This window comes from Eleginops maclovinus, chromosome 22, assembly GCF_036324505.1.
Source record: "Eleginops maclovinus isolate JMC-PN-2008 ecotype Puerto Natales chromosome 22, JC_Emac_rtc_rv5, whole genome shotgun sequence".
Classification (NCBI taxonomy): Eukaryota; Metazoa; Chordata; class Actinopteri; order Perciformes; family Eleginopidae; genus Eleginops; species Eleginops maclovinus.
In genome coordinates this window covers 20,098,367-20,124,611 of record NC_086370.1, presented here as the reverse complement: position 1 = coordinate 20,124,611, position 26,245 = coordinate 20,098,367, and the positions used below count along the sequence as shown (strand labels likewise).

The 26,245-nt window shown below is 42.8% G+C and overlaps 1 protein-coding gene across 2 annotated transcripts in view; it reads right to left on the bottom strand.

Annotated features, from left to right (window-relative positions):
• Nucleotides 1–1,061: 1,061 nt before the first annotated feature.
• Nucleotides 1,062–26,245, bottom strand: part of wdpcp (WD repeat containing planar cell polarity effector) — a 65,763-nt gene continuing 40,579 nt past the window's right edge. The window contains exons 10-18 of one of the 2 annotated variants that reach the window (XM_063875040.1): nt 22,821–23,409; nt 18,669–18,857; nt 18,154–18,277; nt 17,125–17,188; nt 10,243–10,342; nt 5,227–5,317; nt 2,512–2,603; nt 1,992–2,017; nt 1,062–1,473 (exon numbers count right to left, since the gene is read on the bottom strand). In XM_063875040.1, coding sequence (XP_063731110.1) covers nt 1,423–1,473; nt 1,992–2,017; nt 2,512–2,603; nt 5,227–5,317; nt 10,243–10,342; nt 17,125–17,188; nt 18,154–18,277; nt 18,669–18,857; nt 22,821–23,409 — 1,326 coding nt within the window. In that variant the 3' untranslated portion in view covers nt 1,062–1,422. The remainder of the gene's footprint in view (nt 1,474–1,991; nt 2,018–2,511; nt 2,604–5,226; nt 5,318–10,242; nt 10,343–17,124; nt 17,189–18,153; nt 18,278–18,668; nt 18,858–22,820; nt 23,410–26,245) is intronic. The other variant, XM_063875041.1, reaches the window with a different exon arrangement.

Genomic DNA, 26,245 nt, shown 5'->3' with positions numbered 1-26,245 from the left:
CCAATCAGAGCCGTCATTAGAGGTGATGGGGAGGAGGAGGAGGAGGAGGAGGGGGGGAGAATAAGAAACAGATAACCTGGATAATAGCACGTGCCCCGGGCTTGATTCATTTCCAAATGTTAACAAGGCCGTTTCACAGTATGGTAATTCCACTAATAAGCCTATCTCTGCGAGTCATCTTGGATGGCAAAGATTTGAGCGTGAGGCGGCGGCGTTTTACACAGAAAGCTGCTGGCCACATTTTAAATGAAGCATAACTATTTATGATTTCACAAAGCTGACATAATTGCTCAAAGGGTATCTGAGTACTTTGTTTGCTGTATTATGAAAGAACAGATTTCACTGTTTGCATGTCAAAAAGGCTGCTGTGTAGGCCATCGGAGGGAGGGGAGGGACTCGAGCTCGCCTGTTAAGCAATTTTTCAGCTTTTTATTCAAGCTGTCACGTCGGACAATCAGGAGATAATGCAGCTTTGGTTTGGAAATTATAAACGTGTCAAGAGAGGCACTAAAGGCACCGACAGATGCCACTTATCTCCAGCTGCAGTGTGACTGTATCATCAGAGGGGAAATATAACATTTTGATGTTTACATAAGAGAAGTATTAGTATCAGTCACAAATGTAATTCCTTTCACCCGTCCCTCTCGCAGGGGATTGACTCCCCAAAAAAAACATACAATGATTTTTTTTTTTAAGCTAACAAAACAAAAAAAGAGCAGAAAAGCATCCTCGCTGATCTTCTGTCCATTTCCAACATCGCTTCTTGTATATTTTTTGGTGGAAATCCTCTTAGAATGCAAAGTAAATAGATTAGGATACAGTGAGGGATTAGGGCTCCGCGGCGCTGTCAGATTAGTCGCTGAGCGCCGCGCGTCGCCAGCTCTGACACGGCCATGGCTGCTGTTCAGGAAAGGGGCTCCGCGCGATGCTTTAAAGACGCTGGTTGGCTCCTATTCATGAATAAAACTGTGGCCCGTAATCTCGGCCAACACACACACACTCACACACACATATATACTCACACATCACACACACACAGAAGAAGCCTGGAACATTCAATATCAGTGGTGATGGAAATATAATACAAGTCTTTATTTTTTTCAGGATGATTAATGGAAAGGTTTGAAACATTTTCAGTCCTGATTTTAGAGGCAGAGCCCGGTGTAAACGTTTTCATTTGAGGCTCATTTGGTTTGGACAGAAATAACCTGAATTCACATCAACATTTCACCGGTACAATATGACAGGTCTCAAAATATAAAGGCTTGTGATTGAGCAACATAAACATGTACAACTCACCAACAGAAGTGGTGACACACACATGTATTATTCCACTTTTCATATTTGGATATGAACTGATTTGAGTTCCTCTCCAGGTAATGTTACAGTTCATTGGTGAGATCTCTTATCGTACTTTAGTTTTCAAACCATTCCTAAATGGACCACATGAAGCATCCCGAGGTCTTCATCGTCCTGAGAGAGAAAAGAAACACAAATGTTTTATAAACCTGAATATAAAGTGTGTAAGAGTAAATCCAGATGCTCAACAGCACATGATGTTTTACCTTTGAGTCCCTTCAGAAGAGTCCTCTCTACCAGCTGATGTTAATGTGTACCATGCACCTCTTTCTATCCTTTATTCACACCTGAGGGCTGCACTCACAACCAAAATGTACTTTCTGGTTAACTTTAAAGACTTGAAGCCTTTCACATTATTCATCCGTAGATAATTTGACACTAAATCTATGTAACACTATCAAAAAAGAAGTGAAAAGGCCATTAAATCCAAAGTGATGTCCTAAAACAGCAATTTCTCACATTTGAGAATCTTGAACCAGCTAATAGTTCTCCTTTTCTGCTTGAAAAATGGCCATTGATTAATCAATTATCAACATTTTTGGAGGAAATGTTCATCGATCAACTGAAGTATACTGCTGTTAACATCCCTCTGAACAGTCAGGTAAATAAAAATCCATTTCCAATCAACTCACATTCCTGCTGCTGCCGTCACTGCTTCCTGCACGACAAGACGAGACGACACGAGACGTTAGAGGAAGTCAAACGTTCAATAACCACAATACATCACACACACACACACACACACACACACACAAACACACACACACACACACGGAATGCCTGAACAGGTTACATGCTCACTCAGTAGGTCGGACATGTCGCCTTTCTGGGTTTTAACGAATGTAAAGCGTTGTCACTCATGGTGATCTCCCCCGCTCTGAGCGCTGTGTTAATAAGGCGATGATTGACATTAAAACCTCAGCGTGCCTTATACAGATATTCAAAAAGCCTCCAATAGCCTACAGTCCGGATTATCAAACTACACAGCGACTTGATAGCGAGACAATTGCTAATCACCCGAAACACATAATTATTAAACTGGAGAGAGAACAGGAAGGAGGAAGAGAGGGAGAACATACTCCATTACTTGTTATTACTTTTATGACAGAGATAGAAACACACTCACACACACACACACACACACACACTCACCTTTTTGCCACAGAGTCCTGAACACTTCTGGACTCACGGTCACACGCATGCTCTCGGCCTGAGGTCTCCTCTGATTGGCTCTTCCTTCAGCCCTGAGGAATGAAATGAATATTATGAATGTGTAACCTCTGCTGAATTTAGTTTACAGAGTATTGCATCCATTAAACACAGCACAGCATATAATGTCACCAGGTTTTGGATTGGTTATTTTGTTCTAAAATGTTGTGATGTCCCGCCTTGATCTAATAGCTTTCCCTCAATCTACCTGGTGTAGCTTTGATTCAATTTCCTGTGTTTTCAAGTCTATCTTTGGACAATCTTAAGACAAAATGGGTGTTAATGTGAATCAAGCTGAGCTATGTCTAACCTCAAAATGCATGATGTCTTTTTTACCGTGACTCCTATCAGCAAGGGGGTTGATATAACTCTTCCATCATTGATTTACATCTAAGATACTGTATATATGGTCTGCTGTCCTATTCTTATGATCAAGATAACTGTTCTCTTCAATGTGTAGATGTTTTGCCTCACATGGCATAAAGAGCACCTTTGTTTCTGCTTTTTTGGATTCCTACACTGATGAAAATGACAGGGCTGCAGGATTTGATTCCTCCCTTTTCACCTTCTTCCAAAGAACACAAACTTCCTTCCATTTCAATTTCATTTTCAAACCATCTTTGGGACACAAAGCAAGTATCAGGTGAAACACGTATGACTGTGGTCCTCAGTGAAAGCAGATACTCATCTTTATTAATCAGAACCTTTAAAATAATGGCAAACCTTGACAGAAGTGAACCTCAGGATCTGGACCTAGATACTGAAATCATTCCTACTCCCCAATATGTAAATATATCTGGAAATAAATATGAAATAAATACATAACAAATGTAATTCAAAAGGCTCTAGTATCACATTTGGCCTCCGCTGTATTCAGCAATAAAAAATAGCCTCCGATCTCCTTCCTCCGCTGACAGAGGAGTACGTGACGAGAGAGAAGGCCAGCAGCCATCAAAGGAACGTTGGGATGCTTCCCAGATTCCCGTCTCGTTCCCTCTCTCACTTCTCCGAGCACAGAGTCGGATTTGGGGAATGCGTGGATCGGGCGAGGAAGCCCCCGAACTGCCATTGTGCTTTCGCCTTCCTCCCTTTTCTCTTGCTCTTTTCTCAGCGAGCCAAACGGGAAAACGCCCGCGCTACAATGCCTCCCCTTCTCCCTCTCAGCTAAGCTGTCATTGGCTTCACATGAGAAACAATGAAACTTCATCGGAGACCAGATTACGAAAAAAACAGGGGGTTCGATATGAAAAATTGTTCTAAAAGGAAGGGGGGAAATTGTGGGATAAAAAAAAGGCTTTTGTCTCTTTCTCTCTGTGGCTATTATCTGTTGGGAGGTTTGGGGATCTGCTTTCTTAGACCTGGGGTACTACGCTGGGCTCTTGGCTGCCAAATTGCCCTAACCCTCTTTACCACTCTCTTTCCTCCCTTTACTGTTTTTAAAAAGAGCTTAGGACAGAGCATCTCTCTCCCTCTCTTCCCCTCTCACTCTCTCTCTCTGGACCCGGCTTGTTTAAATTGGCTGATAGGAAGGGATTTGGGATGGATGGAGGGGGCTTAGAGGAACGCAGAGTGGAGGGGAGTCATCAGTGTTACAGTCAAACAGCCATGAAAAGAACAAGAGCGCCTTTTTTTTATCTAATGCACACAAATCCCATATAAATACTCCAATATGTTAGTCGGGGTATGACAGGGAAGGCCCCTCCATCACTTCACTATAATAGAGATGTGGACGGCTATGTTTGTGTGTGAGGACAAAGTGAGGGAGTGTGTCTTTAGTCACGCTGTTTCCACACGTCATTCATGTAGACGAGTGTATTAAACAACCACTCTGAAACACTGAGCTTCTGAGGCGTGGAGTCCGGTGGAGTTTTAAATGTGGGTTCAGCGTTGGGATGGATGGAAGCGTAAGACCCGTAACTGATGTGGCGCTGACATTTGAAGTGTCACTGGGAGCGAGGGCTTTTAGGCTGCAGCTGGGTCATTTGGCCACAGACGCTCTAAGACAATTCTCACACAGACAATACCGAACCACCGAGGGAGGGGAGATGACAACTTAAAGTAGAATCATCCACACACAGATCTGTCTGGGGCTTCTTTAGAGCAAGCTGAACTCAATATTTGATTTGATATAAAGCAGCTGTAATCTGTAGCCTTATAATAACAACTGTAATGTCTTATTATATTGACTGTGCATAATGTAACGGGGTTTCAGCTCATTGTTGGGCTGTCGGGCATGCATGTTTCCAGCTACTAGCTTTGAACAAGGCGGAGCATTGAGAGGCTAAAGAGTCAGGAAATATGCTCAGAATAGTCATTGTTGAAGACTTAAAACAAAGCTAAACATGTCAAGTTAACCCTTACCCTAACCCTATCTACTTAAGAGGCAAAGGTGTCTCAAGATGGTGTAAACATCTTGTTTTAATTCACTTTCATTCATCGTTTGGACACAAACATGACTTTAAACAGATGATTATGTTACTCCATAACGGCTGGATGTATAAATTGCCAACAAACAAACTTAAAAATATGGTAAAATGTCAATAAAAGTGTCCAATAGAGTTAATTAGTGCAGGTTTAAAGAAAATAAGATCCACATCAGTGTTAATAAAAACCTATAATCACAACCACACGTTCACACACACAGTACATTTTACTCACTGAGTTGTCGGAGTGTTCGGGTACGAAGGTCCTGTTGCCGTCTGGAGGCTGGAGACACAGGTCAAATCATCTCTGCCTCTCGGAGGATCTTCTAGACACAAAACACATAGGAACTTAAAAGTATGTAAGACCATTTACCTGGACATGATCCTTGATCACATAGTTTCCTTTATGACGCCTTTATATTAAGTAGTCACAACCAGCTTTAAACTCTTCCTGTGTTTTATAAACAAATCGTGACTTTTTTGTTTCCATCTATCGGACTTTTGCCTGGTTTTGTACGTTACTGAAGCTCATAAAATACAAAACCCTAACACCAAGATCTCCGGTAGTTCACTTGGATTGTTGTGAATGCATATCTGAAAGCCTTGAAATGTTTCACACCATCTCCATCAACCCATTCAGTGAGCCTGTATCAAAGCATTTATTCAGGTTCTTCCTTCAATTTGTCACCCCTCACTACAGTGCCTTGTCAGTTTTCTGTGTTTACTTCAGCCATGAAAATATACTATAGATGCATAATATGGTTTGTGTGTAGGCTTTTACAAATGTGGACGTCACACCTTGACAATCCCGTTCCTGATGAACATGTCACGCCGGTAAAGTTTTTGAATTGAGAAGTCAAACAGGGAGAGAGGTTGTGTGATCAGAGCTGAGAGAGGAACAGAAACAGACGCTGCTTCAACACCCAGCGGAGCTAACAGGCTTTCACCACAACCACCAAGAAAAGGAGAGACGGAGAGGGAAGAGGAGGTGGAGAAGTGGATCTTCAGATAAAGCTCTTGTCTCTTTGCCCGTTGAAAGGCCCTGCAGTCACATGAGCCTTTGTGAGGGGGAGACATGACGATCAGGGAACAACTTGGCTTCTCCTCCTGGCAAAAAGAATGCCACTCCAGAGAAAAAAGGAGATAGCGAGGAAGAGAAAGACGCCTTCCCTCGCACTTGTTCGCTACTCTGCCTCTCACAATGCCGTATCCATCCAAATCTGCACACTTGTCAGCCAGACAGCTATAAGCGATTTCCAACGCTGTTATAAAAAGGGACCATTGCTAAGCTGAAATGTGTGTCCTCTATTGTGTGTGTTTACGCATATATGTATGTGTGTGTGTGTGTGTGTGTGTGTGTGTGTGTGTGTGCAGGCAGGATCTCTGTTCACCAGGGTTTACAATGGATGCACATGAATACCAGAAGTGCGGCATAGAAATATGGTCCAAGACATCCACCTTAAAAGAACCACTAGATTACAGAAGAGAAATCATCCAAACAATAGCATGAGATACGCTCTTCTTTCCAATGCAAATCATTTAGGGTTTGTGATTTCCTTGAAGTGAAATGGAAAAATCCAGGGTGGCGATGGCCTAGATCAGCTGGGTTTACTCCTGAGGAACAAACACTGCTTGACGGTTTTCTGTCGTATCAGGCTGTTAATTACAGGTGTAAAACCAGAGTTAGATTAAGTATAGCTCAGATAGAAAACAGCAGACTCCAAGTCCTGATGAGCAGAGCTGAAACCTTACTCAGTTTAAATCTAAAAAATGGTTTAATATACTAAAAAATGATCTTGTTTCTTCTCTTGCTTTGAGTCTGTACGGTTACAGCTAGCAGTTAGCTTAGCTTAGCATAGAGAATAGAAACAAATGGAACAGTTAGCATGGCTGCTTCCTCAGAAATCAATAATGAACTAAGAGCAGACTATTAAACACATTATCTACCGCTTGTTTAATTTGTACAAATACTACTACTACTGCATTTACCAGAAATCTTACTATATAAGCTATGAGCCTTACAATGATTAACCTGAATAGAGCAATATTAGCATTTTCACACACCACGAGAAACTTTGAGGAACCAGAAACAATAATTTCTCCATTTCTTTTTTAGCTTCAATACACAATTTTGGTCAATACAAGAGAGACGTTCAAGCCTCCCTTTTCCAAACACATTATTGTCATTAATTAGTTAGCGTTGTAATGAAGCTCTGGTGCTGTTAAGGGCTTTGTTATAAGCATCTGCATGAAAATCCACCTTCACATACCTCTGGTTTAAGTGTGAAATGTACAGTGTGTTTGTGTATGTGCAGTAAACCTGTGTGTTTGCCTTCATAACGAGCAGTTGACCCGCTGCAGGTCGCTCCCTGTTTGCACAGAGGAACAGTAGGATGATTTGGGTCGTCTACACGAACGAAACACAGTTCTGTTTAACAGCTGAATATTATGGGGGGTGTTTTCAGTTTACGATCCTGTCACACCCGACTGCACACATACTGTACACATATTTACACACACACATGTCTCCGAGGGCTATTTAGAATTCGAACTTTAGTGTGTGATCATGAATGAAAACAAATACAATTCATTCTGTGTGTGTGTGTGTGTGTGTGTGTGTGTGTGTGTGTGTGTGTGTGTGTGTGTGTGTGTGTGTGTGTGTGTGTGTGTGTGTGTGTGTGTGTGTGTGTTCGAACAGGAAAATTGTCAGTCTGGGCCAAAGGTTCCCAGAGCTCCAACGTCAACGTGAGTTTGTAAAACATGTGACCGAGACTCTATGTTTATGTTTAAACGAGTGGCTGCCACTTTTTATAATATGACAACCACACATAAGGGTGATTAATTTGCAAAGCACTATCTATAGATAAGAACTGAAGTCTCTACTGAGTAAAAGTGTACTGAATTATTTATTAAAGACACACAAAACTAATGTTAATAAGCTTCTAATTAATACCAAAGAAATATTTATCAGGGAACAAATATCAGTTTTTGTCTTGTTTTTAAGGAGCCTGTGGAAATGTTTTACTACAACATTTATTATTGAGTAGCTTTATTATACAGTAATGTTTACTTAAGGCCAAAACACCCAAAGGCTTGAGATACATTAAGTGGAAGAAAGTGCAATATTACCATTTCATATTTCTGAAATGTAGTAAATGTATAGAGTAGTGTGTTCCTGGGAGCCAGAGCTGATACTGGTGGGGTTAGACGGCCATGCCAGAGGCTATGTGTGTGTGTTTGTCTTTGTGAGTGTGTGTATGTGTGTGTGTGTGTGTGTGTGTGTGTGTGTGTGTAAAGCGAGACACCTGTTCACTGGAGCTCTCTGCTTGAAGCACGCCACTCATTATTTATGACCTGTCTTCTCTGCTGGCTGTCAATGTGGTCTGTTTGTCTGTACAGTGAAGCACAACTGTACAGTAGATACACACACACACACACACACACACACACACACACACACACACACACACACACACACACACACACACACACACACACACACACACACACACACACACACACACACACACACACACACACACACACACACACACACACACACAATGAGAGGCATCATCTTTCTCTTTAAACTTGCCTATACCAGAAATATAGTGTGAACATTTTCAGTTTGTAACATTTTTGTTCCAACAGGATCTGAAAAATCGGACTAATTTAACAATACAATGTTCATCGTGCCAGACCTGGAAGAAAACCCTTTCCCCTGATTAATTAATGCGCAATATTCACTCACTGTTATCTCTGTTTTGGTCTTCTCTAAGTCCTGGGTGTAACCTCAGCCTATTTAGCTCCTTAAAGCTGTTCCCCAACTGGCTGCTAAATGTGTCCGCTTTCGTTTACTTTAGTCGACGGGCAGAAGTGAGAGAGACTGTGTAAGGTCAGTGTTCATTCATGCTTTCTTTTTCCATTTATTTCTTAATTAACTCAACTTTATTCTTGTTTGTTCTTAATTTCCTGTCTTGTTTCCTTTCCCCTTTGTCTTTCCAAATTATAATGATATGTTTTTTCCTGCCTTCATCCCTCCTTTTCCTTCCCCCTCTTCTGTCCCTTCCTCCCTCTTTCTCTGCAGCGCTGTTGTCCAAGGATAGGACATGCTGCAGGTGATGGAGGTAAATCATCTAGGACATAATTAAGAGGCTTATGAAGAGGAGTGTGCGTGTTATGCATCACATTATAACCAAAGAAAAAAGAAACTGGATGCAAACCGGCCTCATAGTTACACAAACGCTCATTCTCATTCACCGACAAACACACAGACACTCAGCCTTAGGGGTCTGACCTTATACAGCCGAGTTAAATACCTCTCTCGCCTCATTTGGCTGTCTGTGAGCACACACACACACACACACACACACACACACACACACACACACACACACACACACACACACACACACACACACACACACACACACACACACACACACACACACACACACACACACACACACACTAAAGCACATTGCCTTCTGGTGTGTTTTAAGCACCAATGAAGGACTCATCAGACATGTTCATCTAGTTCCCCTCACAAATTTGAATGTTTTCTGCTCACCCGTTGGCCCTTGAAGCCTCTATGAGGAATTGCGTGTGTGTGTGTGTGTGTGTGTGTGTGTGTGTGTGTGTGTGTGTGTGTGTGTGTGTGTGTGTGTGTGTGTGATCAGGAACTCGGCTTGATCCCCTCTGGTATGTGCTTTCGGGAGTGTTTGTCAAAGGGCAGCAGCACAGCCCAAAGTACGACAAAAAAAGGGCCTTCGCTGGCTTTCCTCCCCCTCGCTGTTTACTTTTAAAACTTTTTGCAAAGTATTTAATTTGTCGTATATTAAAGACTTTAAATGCAAATTGGGGGTAAAAACCTTTTCAAAACATGAGGAACCTCATGTGGAAACACAAGCTGCATCTCAACCTGCTATAGATGATATTTAAAGGAATTTCTTTTACAATTTCATAAACAATGCAATGAAAACGTTCAGTATCTCACTTTTAATCATCACTGATCTCATCTTTAAAACAAGGCAACAGGTTGTATGAATTTTGACGCCTCTGTCAAACATGATCTGAATAAATTCTGCTTGGTGTGAGAGCCTGAGAATAAAATGGTATTAAATAACAGAAAATGTGTCGGTGTAGGTGAGTAACCGGGGTTATCAGGAGTCTGCCTCTCATTCCAGATGTAAGGAGAAATAACGAGCAGCATTTGCGTCTCCTTGGTTGGACATTATGATTATTTCCTTACCGTTGCCTGCTGCGCTCTGGGCCTCGATTTCATTAGCTTTCCTCTTGGCCACGTCCGCGAGCACCACCTCGCCTTTATCGCTGGCAACATAATGGAGGTCCTTTGAAGGGAAATGCAAAGAAAGAAAGAAACGAGAACGTTAATCTAAAATGAATCTAGGCTCCGATGACAATAGCTTTCTTTTTTTTGGAGGGGGGGTGTTTTGGCGGGAGAAAGAGGGAACAGATGAAATGACAGAGGAAGAAAAAATGAGCCGTTTGAAGCCCGACATCAGAAAGAGCACCGGTTGGATGTAATGCCGGTTCCTCCAAAAACTTTGAAATCAGCCCTCCCTCCCCCCTCACACCCTCGTCTCTCCCTTTTTGAACTAGCGAGGATGTTATCTGTCACATTTCAAAAGTGGGAGAGGAGGCGAGGGACTGTTCACCTTTCAGAGACGCTGGTATTCTCTCTTTACACAGAAACATATCCAGCCGAGCACATTACTATATCAGCCTCCGACAATATTGGAAGCAGCGTGTCTCCTCTGTATCTCTCTGTTTGAGTCTTGCAGCGCCATAAAGACAGATAATAATGCTAAATGATGTCTGAGGGTGGCTGATTTAAAGCTCAACGCTGCCACATTAATATCCACACTGCATCACACAGCTGGTTTTAAAAGAGGAGCTCTGGGCTACAAGCAAGGGTAAGGTCAATTCGTCTATTAAAATACCCCGAAAAAAAGGAATGAATTCTCAAACTGTTGTTTTAATAAATTAGATTCAATTCAAATCTGAAGGAACATTCACCGCGTCCTGAATCTGTATTATTTCTGAGCAGGTTTTTAAAGAATTTTGTGTACTTACATGGGAAAATGGACCAAATAAAAACTACTAAAGAAAAGTAAACATGCTAAATAAATCTGATCTGTTGCATTATTGTCCCACAAAGCAACACACATATGATTGGTTTTTAAATAACATGCCTACAAGATACAAATCTATCAAAGCAATACGTGGTTAATTGGTTTAGTTTAAAAACATCGTATCATTATGAAAATGTTAGAATTTTGTACGCCTTAAAAAAAGAGAACAAGCGCATAAGTATGGCTCTTCAATTGATGTAAAATAGTAGTTAAGACTAAGACGATCACTAGTTGTTCTTACTCTGTAACTGTGGTACAAGAAATAAGAAGAAACCCATCCTATCCTGATATGAACCAGGACTGTCCGATGATCTGAAACCGCACCGATGACCACAGATAGCTGTCAGTCTGAGAAACTGGAGCAGCAGCATGACGGTATAAAACTTGCTCTTGTGTCAGAAAGGTCACTGATTTAAATCCCCAAGATCGGCTGTGAAGTAAATGAAAAACACACCCTTAACAAAAATCAGCATGTTGCCCCGGCTGCTGCAGTGGAGCCCGTCGATAACCAGCAGCAACAGCTGAAAGCGGACTGGTCAGCTCCCAGTAGCCGTTGAGTGGAAAACCCAATGCTTGTGAAGGAGCAGGATATACTGTATGTGAAAAATACGTCAGTTTATAATGACAGATGTACTTGTGTTTATATTTTATACATCTGTATTTTCATCTGTTTAAGAAAGAGACACTCAAGCTCCGACAAAACAAAGATAAAACGACCGATTTTCTTCAACCGCTCCTAACTGATTAAACAGAGAGAATCCCACCCTCATCCGGGCTCCCTATGAGGGGCTCCTCAGGGATGCGGGGTTTCCTCGGGCTGAGAGCAGGGACCGAGGGCCCATCAAAGGGTACAGCGTGTTAAGGAAAGTCTTCCGCCTCAGCAACATCACAGGACATCAGTGCCATGACTCAGGGCTCGCTGTGGATAACCCTCAGCTGGCTAAAGCCACCCCCAGCTGGGCCTGCACCCGGCCCTAATACCCCCATATTGTTACCCTGCTTTTGTACCCCTGGAGGAAGAAAAAAAAGAGGGTGGGGAGCAGAGAGGGAAAGAAGGGGGAGGATAAGAGAATGAGAGAGAGCTGAAATTGAAGAGTATGAATGGGAACAGATTGGGTAATTATAGTGCGGGGCCTGCCCTCTGTGGCGACGAGTTAGAAGGAAATGTGAAAATGGCCGACAACAAAATGGCCTCAAAAGAAGCTAAATCGGCTCCCAGGACTGAGGTGGCTTATTCTGTGAACGAGGACTTGTCCCTCAATTAGATATGAGTGAGGCTTCCTAATTGATAACAAACAGAGCAGCAGAAGATTAAAACAGGAGAGGAGGAATTACGGTGAAGTGATGGCGAGGGAAGAGAGAGAGAAACACGATGAAATGTACTACAAGGGGAGAGAGAGAAAGAGAGAGCAGGGATAGAGAGAGTGTGACAGACAGAACAGAACAATATGAACATTTGAAGCCGGGCCGCTTTATTCCAGCTTAGCTCCTCATAATACTGTCTGAATCTGGAGAGAGGGACCCAGAGACAGAATAAACGAATGAACAAACGAGGAGCGAGGGAGAGAGAGAGAGGAGTATCAGCCCGACTAAGAAGGGATAACAATAATACTGCATATAAAACCATCAGATATTACACCTCTTATTCCCAGACGCTCAAACGCGACACTAATCTTATTTATATAAGAGCTTTAGGGGTTGCAGCGCCTGATAAAGAGGGGCGTTTTAGTGGGCCATTTTTGGGGAGGTGGGGGCGAGGTGGTGGACACTAAGAGACCGATATTGACTGATATTTGGGTTACCTCCAAATAAATGAGGGATTAGGTCAACTGGCACACAGCAGCGCTTACGACACATTAACAGACGGGATCATGTCTGGATGTTTGCAGGCTGTCAGGATCGATGGGAAGTACAAACGAAAACGTCGAGTGCGGATTCTGACCTTTTGTTTAAACATCGTGTGCACAGAGGAGATTATCATTGAGCGGTAAAAGTATCAGCTCATTGTCTAGAGTCAAAGTGCAGCATTTGGAGCATGCAGAGACTGTACATATACACCATGTGCATGCTGTTGTGGGAAAATATGATGCATTCTTAAGAGAAATTCATTTTCAGACTGAAACACGGGATTAACTTGAATTATTAAAGCATTTTTTAAAATTATTACTTCTAATTTTACTCCTTTGACATTTAATAGGGAAAGTTAAACAATGTGTTGCATGTAGAGAAGTGGAAGTGCAGAGGAATAGTGTTGCAGCAAAATATTCAGAATAGAAGTCGAATGATAAGAGATTCAAAACATTACACCTCTTGTTTTTAAATTGCAATTTTATCTTTACATGTTTTTTATTAAATGTAATGTTTTGCTCTGGTTTAATGTTACACATAGCTCAGATTATTTAATGAGTAATGAGTGATGTACTGGACACTGTCTGCACTTCTTCCAAGATGTATTTCTTCTTGCGTGAATGTAAAATATCAGCACCGAAGAGAAGGTTTCATTTAGGTTTTGAGGGACTGACATCTTGATTACTATTATTGATGAAGACACACTTTCAGGCTTCATTGCAACCCCCTGGATAAACACCAAGGACATTTGTCCCAGCAATTCAAAGTAGAAAAGTAAAAAGATAGTGAAATGTTTGAGTGGGATTTCCCTTTACTAAAAACCCACAGTCAAAATCAAATATTGGCAAGGAGACAGGACACAAATCCACACACAAGCACACAAACATAAAAATACAGATTCACTAATTAACATCCGGCATAATCCCTGGACATGAGCATATACACACAGGCCTCCAAACACACACACACTTGTTTTCTGACACACCTGTTATCAAGGAGCCTTGTGTTTGAACACTTCTATCAGATAGGTGTTAAGGACTTTTAATAGCGCTAATTATTCATCTGAGCGACAACAATGAGCTTATTGCTGAAGACGTGCGATCGCTGTGAGCCCAGCATCAGATAGGGAGGAGGATAAGAGCTGAACCCAGCGCGCCTAGCTGCCAGCGTATCTAACAAGAAACAGTACAAGCCCTCATTGGGGAACAAAAGCAGAATATGCTATCACACAATTTGATTTAATTAACAAGCTACATCAAGAGGAAAAGACCCAGGAAGAAGAAGAGGAGGAGGAGGAAGAGGGGAGGGAGGTGGAGGAAAAAAAAATGTGTCGTCGGCTTGACTTGGATGAAGAATGACCTAATTGGTTACATTATCAACTCATTATCAAAGGCTAATTAGGGCGCTACAGAACAGCGCCAATTATGAAAAAAAAAACATGCAAATGACTCAGTATAACCCCCTGCTACTCCCTCCACATACATCCCCCAACCTCCACCTCCGCCTCCCCCCAAAAACACCCCCCAACCAACTGTTCCTCCTCCCCTTCAATTTAGCCCGACACTAAAGTGTTTCATTCAACAAAAGGTTTCTTCTGGAGGCTCGGAGGGCTTCTATTGTTAGCCGGGAAACAATGGGGCTCGAGGGCAGGGGGTCTTGTGATAGAGGGGGGTGTATCATGCTGGGCATTTCTACACAAGGTGTGTGTTATCTATGTGTGTGTGTGTGTGAGTGTGTGTGTGTGTGTGTGTGTGTGTGTGTGTGTGTGTGTGTGTGTGTGTGTGTGTGTGTGAGAGCATTTTATCAAGTCAATGGTGCGTTATTGAGTTCTGTGGGCAAGTTTGGAAGTTAGAGAGGGTTGTGTGAAGGCGGGGGTTGCCCTCATTAACCCCCCCTCACCTCTGCTCAATCAGCTGACCAGCAGGTTAAAGCAACAACACAGCCTAATTAGAGCGGAGGACAGAGCGAGGGGTGAAGTGTCAACGTTCGGTTTTTCCCTTCTCTTTGTGGCTCTGTGTAGAGGACGAGCTGCTGCTCTCTTGGTCGCTCACTGTGGGTGAGAATTAACTTTGTAACACATCGAGGGTCAGGAGTATCTGCAGGAGCGTGTTGTTTTCATGGAGTCAGATGTATGGGGATTTCTATAAGGGGTTCACAAATGGTTTCTTATTCTTCCTTATAAATGTGTTTGTATATAATGCATAAAATAGGACCTTTAGTTTAACACGTGAGAATAACTTTGACACCTGGTTGCTTCGTGTTTTTATTGAGTCTATTAGCTTTTGTGTCTGTTTTGTATTTTGGGAAGGTGCTTTTAATTGAGCATATCTGCTTTAATATGTGCTGTATTGTGCTCTTCAATCTGCCAGGAACTGCAGATGAAAATGAGCTGCTAAGTGCTTGTGTTAATTAATCTGCAACATGCCTTTTTAAATAAATGAATACAAAGACAAAGATATTAACACCACGCATTGATTTAAAAGAGGAAATCAATAATGTAGCAGGTGAAATTGCTCCATAATTGGACAGGTTGTGTACTTTTTGTCATGCTGCTAGCATAACCATTGGATAATGACACTAACTTTACAAAATCAGGTTTTAAGATACAATTCTGCACCTAATCTACTGTATATAATTACTCTGATTACTTGTGAGGTGACTTCCGTTTGGTTATAGTGCCTTAAATGGTGGCCTAGGATTTGTAGGATCATTCTCTGACTGGCTACAGACACAGACCTAATGAAAAACTGGGGAAAAGTTTTACAATAGTTCTGGAAATGTCATTTTCCTCCTATTATTAAAAAGGATTTTATTTTGTGCCTACATACTCTATGTGAACAAATGTGTCCCGACACAACCAAGTATGAGGAGATTAAATCATTATTATGAAAACAAGGATTTTTGACAAGCTAATGTAAAACGAAAGTGTAGTTTTATGGGAATATTGACTGTGGATGGACCTTTTTTTAGGGAGGAAATACTCTGGTGACATAACAGATTGGAGAGGAATTCAAACCCAATGCTACGAATTATTTGCAGATACGATTCCACCTCCATCTTACTTATCTCGACACCTCCAAAGTGACGGAGCAAGACCTTGTTTCGCTTCCCTCTCACCTTTTTTTTTGTCATATAGCTTTCCATTCACACCACCGCCCCCCCCCCACTCCCTCCTCTCCACTCTGCACCCCCTCCTCTCCTTCTCCTTCCTTTGCGCTCTTTCAAGGTCCACAGGCTCGACTCCACCTTTTCAATTCGGCTTCCCAGCAGCAGTACTTAGTGGGGAGGTAATTGGAACCAGTACTATCAGTGTGATTGAGGGAGCAAGTGTGTGTGCCTGTGTGTGTGTGTGTGTGTGTGTGTGGGGGTCTGTATTAATGTCTAGGGTGTGGGTGAAGCATGGAGCAAAAGGGGGCCCCATGAAAAAGGGGGTCAAACACATAGAGGAGCATTTCAGCGTGGAGTGGAAGAAAGAGCGAGTTAGAGGGAAGATGAGAGGAGAGGAAAAGGCCGGGCCGAGGCCGGGGAGGTTGTGAAAAGATAGGGGCCCATACCGAGATCACACCTGCTCTCTGACACCCCTCCACACACACACACACACACACACACACACACACACACACACACACACACACACACACACACACACACACACACACACACACACACACACACACACACACACACACACACACACACACACACACACACACACACACACACACACAGGTTACAAGTCATGTGCAAATGTGAGTAAGAAGACTACAATAGTCAATGAACGGATGAAAAAGGTTGTACAGAAGTTTAAAATGCTACACCCTTCTCCTTCTTCCAACATTACCTGTGTGTATAATCACTCTCAAGTGCTCAAATAAAGGCAGAAAAGACATAAAGGAAAATGTTCTTCAATAAATGAACACTATTTCTGGTTAAGTTGAGTTCTGGTAGTGAGCTGCATATGTACCTTACGTTACCTGAGTGTTTAAGATGTGTATTGAAATCCTGTCACGTTTTAGTTTCATCATATATAATCCTTTCATTTGTTGACAAATCACTGAATGGATTGACTTCAAAACATCCCATAGTGGAGCAACATTGAGTGTGTGTTGCACAGAGACATTTCCACTCACCATGAATAGATCTCTGTCTTCTAAATCCACAGCGAGGAGGAAGGCCTTCTCAAAGCGCTGGTGTCTGCAGAGAAAGTAGAAACTGGTAAAGAAGAAACACAGCGACAGCATGTCTATAAAAAGAATCCTGAGTCTACAAGCTTTTAATTATTATTTAAAGAAAGGTCTGTATGCCACATGTCCTCCTTTATAAGGTCTACACACACTTCGATCCACACACACAGACAGAACTGTCAATAATTGAAGTGCTCATCCTATTATTCAGAATTAAAGCACGGAGAGCGCTGTATCTCCCGGCACAAAACACCTCAACTTTCCCTGTCTGGAGCCAACATGAAACAAACAAACAGAGAGAGAGAGAGAGAGAGAGAGAGAGAGAGAGAGAGGGGCGGGGGGGCTTCCTTCATTTGATGTTGATGGAAAGAAAAAGAATGCAGGTAGGTGATAAGAGAGGAGAGGAGGAAGGATGCCAAACAAGGCTGGAGCTACAGAGGAAGAAGAAAGCAAGAGAGAGAGGGAGACGGGAGGTGATTGCAGGATGGAGAGCGGTGAGCGGCGCTGTGTGGGAACAACAGGGTCTATTTCAGTCAAACAGCCCTTTCAAAAGGCTCTCATGGTAGAAGGGAGAATGAAACAACAGTCTAAACAGGTGCATGTGAGGTGCTTTGCCTTATGAATGACTCAAAGCTGCATCAGCGCGTGCAACGAAATTCAAAAGCTATTTCCTTTTTAGCATTTTCTAAATTAGCAACAGCGAGCGGTGTTAAATTGTATCAGTGATGGATGTCACTCCCACAAAGACCTTTTTTCTTATTCCAATCCTGCTAATGCCTTAATATAGTCTGTATATCTGTGAGTGCAGCAGCAGCAGCAGCAGCAGCGAGTGTTTATGTATGCAATTTAAATAAACTAAGCTCTCATATACCCGACCTTGACCTTTGACCCCTCCCCCTGTAGAGTTATGCAAAGCTAATTTCTCCATCCGACAATCACATGAGGACCCCAGCAGCACAGAGTGGGTGGTGTTACCTGAGAAGGTGGTGAAAAAAGCGGCGGGCGCACTTGCTGATGGGCTCCCTGTACTCCAGTATCACCACATCCGAGAGAGGGGCAGGGGGGGCGTAAAACACTCCGAGAGCGGCCTCTAGCAGGGCTGCAGAAAGGACAGAAAAATGAATAAATAATAACAATAAAACGTATAGCGTTTAACTTAATGTGTTTCAGCAAAAAAAATGGCCAAGCTATGGAGGAAAATACAATAAAAAAGGTCTTAAATAAATAATTGTATATTACATTTGAAGTTTAGACGGATATGGCATATCAACTCTTCAGTTCAGTTTAAATCCTTTGCTCGTCTACATATTAATTAACTGTTAACATTGTCTAATTTAATGCACATTTTAAACCAAAATATGCTATACTGCTGAGCTAACAGTAAAACTTGTTAATTATAAACTGTGATCCTAACATCAGTCAAGTGTTGTATAGCGAGAAACATTCAAATAAACCAGATGTTCTTTGGAGTAGCTGCCTCTGTAACACACCCTCTCTCTCTGCGTTGAGCTCCAGCCTCAGCAGGTGGTTGGTGATGGAGCTCAGGCCTCGATGGCACTCGTCTCCCATGATGCTCCAGTCCATGGCCTCCAGGATACCCAGCGCCTCTCTGACCTGGCAACAGCGCAGCCGCTGCTGAAGCATCTCCCCGGGGCCCATCAGGGCTCCAGTTAGGGCCCCTGAAACAACCAGGCATTTTAGTTTATTATTACTTGATATAAAACAACAACAGATGAGATAAATAGATCTCATTCTTCTTCATAAAAGGTAAAAACAGAGACGCATGCTTATGCCTTGTTATGAGATGAAAATGTGAATCTAATTTTGACGTTTTCCAACTTTTTCTTTAGACATATTGTTAATTTTCTGTAATGTCATTTGTCAATCATTAGTTGTATTCACACTATGTACAGAACTTAGGTCAAAGTATATCCCTTTTGACTATAGTAGATAAAAAAGCAGCTTTTTCCACAATAATTTAACAACTTTCCCATCATTTCGGTATACAAGAAGAAGCTGATTTATCTGACGCCTGAATATTGTACGGAGCAATAATCCTGCAGAATAACTCGGAGCACTTACTTAAGCTAAGCAAGTGTCCGGCGCATCGGTCGAAACTCTGAAGCAGCACTAGCTCGGTTAGATTGCCATCGACCTGTCAATCAATTAGGTGGCCATTCTGTTTAATCATGTGTGAGTGTGTGTGTGTGTGTGTGTGTGTGTGTGTGTGTGTGTGTGTGTGTGTGTGTGTGTGTGTGTGTGTGTGTGTGTGTGTGTGTATACATTAAGCCTCTGCTTAATAAGGAACAGAAGACGTTTAATACCCTTCCCGGCAGTAAGGGTGTCTCGTTCTGTGTGTAAAAGGTTAAAGGTGTGTGTGTTATTGTGACTCTTTGAAGCACACATACGGGAAGAGCCAGTGTTGAATATCAGAGGTGATTAAAGTCCTTTGTGCCCTGATGATCATCACGGTACGTATAGTGTAACTTGTTGAGGCAAAGGCTGATAAAACCACCAAATGCTAGTTGCCATAAACGAGCCATATAACGCTCGCTACCTCGCTGAAGTTCGGCTCATATCAGGCCTTGTGTCTTGACATGAGTGCAAATCAGGCCTTTTTAAAGGACATTTAAGCATATTCCTATAAATCAATTCTTAGCTTAACCATTTGCCAAAGTTTTTAGACTCCATTAAACCGTTTTATATATATACACTAAACTACATCTGGACACAGAATGTGTTACGGTCCCGGATAGTGCAGGTGATCACTGACAGCGGTACTGTCAACGGGCCGGGCTGCAGGCAGGCAAAGTCACCGCTGACTCTAATTAATTGAAGAAGTTGTGTGTGTGTGTGTGTGTGTGTGTGTGTGTGTGTGTGTGTGTGTGTGTGTGTGTGTGTGTGTGTGTGTGTGTGTGTGTGTGTGTGTGTGTGGAGGGAGGGTGTTTGAGCAATTAAAATGACAAGCTGGCAATTAGCAAGCCCCCAAATCCCCTTAAGAGTGGGCTAATGTGGCTAATACATCAGCTGAGTGTAGTGCAGTTGGTGTGTGTGTGTGTGTCTACTTTTCTCCATGTGTGTGTGTGTTTGTGTGCATGTGTGTGTTGGGGTCTTTCAGTTAGGCGTTAACGTCTGCTCAGAGCTAACTCTAAGTGACACAATGGATCATTGTGGAGGCAAGGATAAGTCAGTTCTTTCCCACACCTGTCTACACTGACTTATTTGACCAGCGTCAGACCGTCAGACGCACAACAGCACAGAGCAGCAGCACAAACACACTCTTACTGACTGTCAACATGACGAGTACACTTCAGAGACAACTGCTGACAAATAGTTTGACTCAAAGGATAATAATGACAGCGGAGCATTAAAGTCTACCTTAAATAAGAAGGAGTCATCCATTAAAACTGTTATACTGTAGACATTTAGTATCATTTTTTAGAAATCAAAATATCTAGAACTAGAAGAGGACCAGTTGAGTATTTACTCGATTAAACCCTGGTCAGTATAAACTCAAATTGATGTGACTTGAAGTGCTTTACTTATCAAGTAAGCAAGCTGTGCAGCCGAAAAGAGAAACCATATTTATGTTCCCTGAATATCTTCAGAGTAATAATATTAATGTTAAAGATGATAGTATTCTTGTTTATCATTTAATCAAATGATGCCAAACTAGTCGTTTAAATACTGGATATAGAATGACTTAATCAAAGCTCTTGACCAGTGAAATTTTCAAGCTGTGCATTAGAAAAAATAAACCGTATTTGTTACCTGAATGTCCGTTACATTGACTCTGATTCTAACCCTCTCGTTTTCTTTACTATACCAGGTTATGTAATTCTTAATATTTCAAAATTTCGCCGCTCTACAAAATAAAAACGACTATTGTCCTTGTGTGTCGTTCAGCACATTTCCTGCTCTGCCCTTCCTCAGCCTGTACTGGTGCAGGCCCAGCCGTGGCCAACGTGTGCCCAGATGAGATAACTGGGTGCAGGCAGGAGAGTGGGGGTGGTTGTTGGGGGGGGGGCACCAGGGAGGGCTGCCTCCTATGGAAAAAAAGGAACTTGGAGCTCGGCCAAGTCTTTCTTCCTCCCGACTCACTCCTTCTGTCATGTAGCGGGCCTTATGAAACTAGTCAATACAGAGAAGGAGCACAAGCAAACAAACAAATGAGTTGGTGGGTGTGTGTGTGTGTGTGTGTGCATAGAAGCACAGAAATAGAAGAATACACACACGCGTGTTAGTGTGGGGGGAAAAATTATCCTGGAGAAAAGACGTGCAGTGACTTTCTTCATCAAAACCTTGGCAGAAGATCAGAGGAGGGGAAGCTATTGTTGGAAGACACCCTCCCCTTTCCCTGTGCAGGCAAACGCAGTTGGACACACACACACACACACACACACACACACACACACACACACACACACACACACACACACACACACACACACACACACACACACACACACACACACTCTTCTACCTTCCTCCATCCACCCCCTCACTCCTGCTTTCAAACTTCGGCAGAGAGCTGCTGTCACATCTTCTTTCCAAAGTCACAATTAAAGACGCTGAATGTGTGTGTGTATGAGTGTGTGTGTATGAGTGTGTGTGTGTGTGTGTGTGTGTGTGTGTATGAGTGTGTTTGTATATGCGTGTGTTGGTGGGTGAGGTGGCTGCTTTGGAAACATTTTGATTGGCAAACTTTATCTGGGGGCCCCGAGGGACTGCGCAGCCACTGTAAACGATTTATCGGAAAAATGCATCCCAGGATGCACCTGGAGGGCTCTTGCCCCGGGGCGATTATTGAATGACCTCTGAGAGCGTGACTCCTGCTAACCTTCCCGCCCGTCAACAAATTAACTTTCCTCAGCAGTGAAGAGGTAAGAGTACGACCCCGTTCAAGCAGCCGTATTTACACAGCGGGGTTCAGATACCCAGTCAGATCCAAGACACAGGGAGAGCCTCTGGGGGAGGGGGGAGGGAGATGGTGGGGATGGTTTGTACATTATATTCTATTTATAATCATTCACTGTTGAGTAAAATATATAGAAAATAAGGCTAGTGAGTTTAGGCAACATCCTAATTTAAGAACCATATAAAAAAGAGCAGAAATATTTCAGTATAAATCTGGTTATTCCGATACACGATGAGCTGAGCTGAGATCCCGGATGCATCTGTTGGTTTTTCTATATTAACTATAAATTCATCACTGAGACAGAATTAACAAAGTATAGTGAATGTCCTACTTTTACAGAGTCATGCATTTACATACAATTATCTTTACCAGCTCTGTGTGAAATAGAGATTTCTGTAAAATCTATTTAATGGTTTGCTTTTTTTTATGGATAATTCACTATTAGGGACTCCTGAAATGATCAGGCAATTACTCAATCAACGGAAATTCATGTGGCATTTTTGTGCTTCCTTGAATTTAAGCTTTTCTTTGTTAAATATCATTTTAAACCTTTGAACTGTTGAAACAAGTGATCTGAAGAAACCACATTAGGATATGGGAACGTACCAGGGATGTGTTCTGTTGATTGAAGAGTAATTCTATGTTGGTTTTTTAGTTGGTTGAGTTTCTACTCCACAAACTTCCTTTTTTGCAATCTCTAATTTTAAAATTCTATTTCACCCACCGAGTCTGAATCTCAGGGCTGCCAGCGGTCCCCCATGAAAGGCCAACATCAGCACATCTGCTTTCAGGCCTGCAGCCCACCGCAGCCCCTCCAGCCCTCCGCAGCTCCGCAGGTGCTCGGCGAGTCTTAGCGTGGCCGCTGGAGCCTCTTCTTCAGCTACCAGTGCCATCCTTACAGGTGCCAAGCCCACATCAAAGCACATCAGCTCCCCCTGCTCTCCCCCCACCACCACCAAGGCCCCAGCAGGGTGCCAGGCAAGCAGGGTGGGTGGTACGGGGCAGGAGGCCAGGAGAGAGACCCCCCGTCGTTGGTCGTACAGGACCAAGGAGGAGTCACTTAGACCCAGGAGAAGCGAGCTCTCAGAGGGGTGGCGAGAGCAGGAGACGGGACGGGATGTCACCGGGATGCGGGTGACAGACAGGCGGTGCAGGCGGCCTCGTGAACACTCGTACACACAGCTGTCGGCCCAGGAGCCCTCTCTGGATCCTGGGGGTCCGGCAGGGATCTCCACTGTTAGCAGCTGGTAGGGCTGGAGGAGGCTGAAGCGGCAGTCCAGGGGGCTGCCTTCTGTCTGGACAGAGCCGAGCACCTTCAGAGGGAGCAAATGTAGAGAAGAGGAGAACGATTTCAGAGAGGCTTCAACTGATGCACACCTTCCTATAAATGTGATTGAATGCGGCAATGCAGAATAACATGTTCCAGTCAATGCAATCTGAAGTTGTTAGTCATATACTTAAAAATCATCCACATGTTGAACTTAAAATCCTGTTGATCGTGCCACTTATTGCATGAGTGGTGCACTACAAAATATATATTCCAAAAAGTATGTTTAGCCATGCTACTGTATGTAAGGTCCACAGAAAATATCATATCATATCACCTTTACTGATTCCTTGACTTTAACCTCAACCATGAGTTGTGTGTTTTGTAAGTAAAATATCTGGACTTGTGTTTCATAGATTGCCATGAAGTTAGGTATGGATAACCTGCTTTACTTTAGCATGTTAGCAGTATCATTGGGAACATGTTTGCATGATAGTGTTAGCTCTAAGCACATTTTTGATTGAGCGCTGACATTTTTCTGATGCAGCAAAACAAGTTAGAATATTTACAACCCATGAGTGTAACTATAGCACTGTTTAGTTATCAAGGAAACGCCTGCATGTGTTTCACTTGATGTAACTGCAACAGGACAGTAGGAAAGAATAGTTCCTGCAATTCCACACACTTAAAATCTACTAGGTTTAGATGTAGTGTGTGGACAGAATTTGATTTGTTTTATTTGTATCTATTCCTTCCACATTTCCCTCCCAATACTGAAGAGGTTAGAGGAAGAATTCAGCCAGTACTTAGAAGTTAAGTGTCTCTAAACCTTATGAAAGCAACACAACTGACTCGTGATAATCCAATATCTTTAGTTTTTTTAGGAAATGGAAGATTCTGACTTGTGCCAGTGCTGCTGATAAACAAGCAAAAAGAAAGGAACAGTTCTGAAAACATACAGAGAAAGACAGAGAAGTGAGTCATAGCGTGGCAGCCACAAACCCCCCCGGAGACGGAAGAAATAGAGCCTTCCACTTTGCTCATAAACACCCGGCTGTCAATCAAGACAGCTAATGATAAGAGCTCCATTTTAACTCAAGGTCAACAACATATTCTCCCCGAGCAAACCACAGCCTGGCACCCAGCACCCGGCGATAAACAACCTCCTGTTTACCTGCGCGAGGAGCTACAATAACACGGTGACTGACAAGAAACAAGCCTTTTCGCAATAGAGTGATACATGAAGAAAGCTGGGGATTTTTAGACCAATGGTCATATCCAGAATTCAGATTATTCGGTCACAATGGCTCCACTAAGCTAGCAAGCATCGACACTGATGGGGAAAAGCCGTGTCACGGGTGGTAGTGTTGATAAAACACCCACAAGGAACCATCAACTGTAGGTGTATGACAGGAGACATCAGCCAACAGTTTCCCAGCCACTAACAGAGCTTTATAGGAGGGATTTCACCTAACCGAAGCCTCTATCAGAACCCTGCGTTGACCGTGGCAGCTTTGGCTAAATGAGCCCATTTCTTTTCGCCGTGTGGACAGAAAGAAGGATGCCTGTCTTCCTCTTCTCTCGCAAAGCTGCCCGGCCCAGTTTTTTTGGCAGGCATTGGCAAAAAGGGACTTAGATGGAGGAAGTTGTTGTTGTTGTTTTTTTGCCTGCCTGTGGTCTACAGCAGGAGAGAAGCAGATGACTGTCCTCCTGAAAGCTTTTTTTCCCCTCTCCATAATCCCCCAGAGCTATAGCTCCTGCTGCTCCCCAGGGGGTAAGTGCTGTGCGTGTGTGCGTGCTTGCGTGTGTGTGTGTTTATTTGTGGCAGCAGGCAAAAGGGCTCAAATCACACTGAAAAAACTGACACATTGACTTTAATTACATGTATTATGTCAACAGATTTCACATGACTTTATTAGGTTAGTTGAAAGCAATAATATTACGTTTAAAAAACTTAATTTTGTGAAATTTGTCAAAGTCTCAGTTCTCGTAGTGCATGTAAGTGTTGGGGTATCCTATATGGAGGCTGGGGCTACATTTCTGTAAAAGTGACACAAGCATTTAACAAACTTGCACACAAATGCGTAGGTGGATACTTGGAGTCCACAGAGAGCTGTGACAGGAATCACAAAACCTACTCCATTCAACAAACCCTGACCCCCCCCCCCCCCCCCCCCCCCCCCCACCCCCTCCCAAACACATCTCATCCTCTCAGCTTTTCATCCTGTGCCCGGCTTGCTGGTGCCCGCCGCCTGCTGTGCCAGCATGCCACCGTGGCACCATCAGGGATGAGGTGCAGCTGATTCAGCTCTGCCTCCCCTGAGAGGTGACCCTCCAGAGAAACAAGAAGGGGGAGAGTGTGGACTAAAGAGCAGCGAAGAGTAAATACTGCATGGCCTCATTCAACCTGCAACAGCATATATTTTTAAAAGCTGGAAGAGAATTTTTGCTTTTACTTATGTGATGATGAAGAGTGAAGACATTTAAGCCATGATTTCTCACACCCCTGTCCACCACTCTAGCTTAATGTACTGCCAATTCATACCAAGGTCTTCATCACAATTGGGTATTTGGTCCATTTCACAGTAAATATTGGAGAAAAATGTTTTGCACAACAATCGATAAAGCATCTGATTGCTTTGAGGACCTCAAACATCAGTGCATTGATTTATCATTTCCGTGACGTTACTTGGATGTTTGAAGATGCAGTTCATTATGCAGCCGATTAAAGGCTAGTATGGACTTTTATTACCCAATAAGGAGGTCCTTAATCTCTAGTCAATATTTCATAAAGACATATATAACAGCCCCTTTACACTGGCTTCCAGGACATCTTAGTGGTCAGATTAACATCATTTTAATGTATATTCAGCATCAAACTC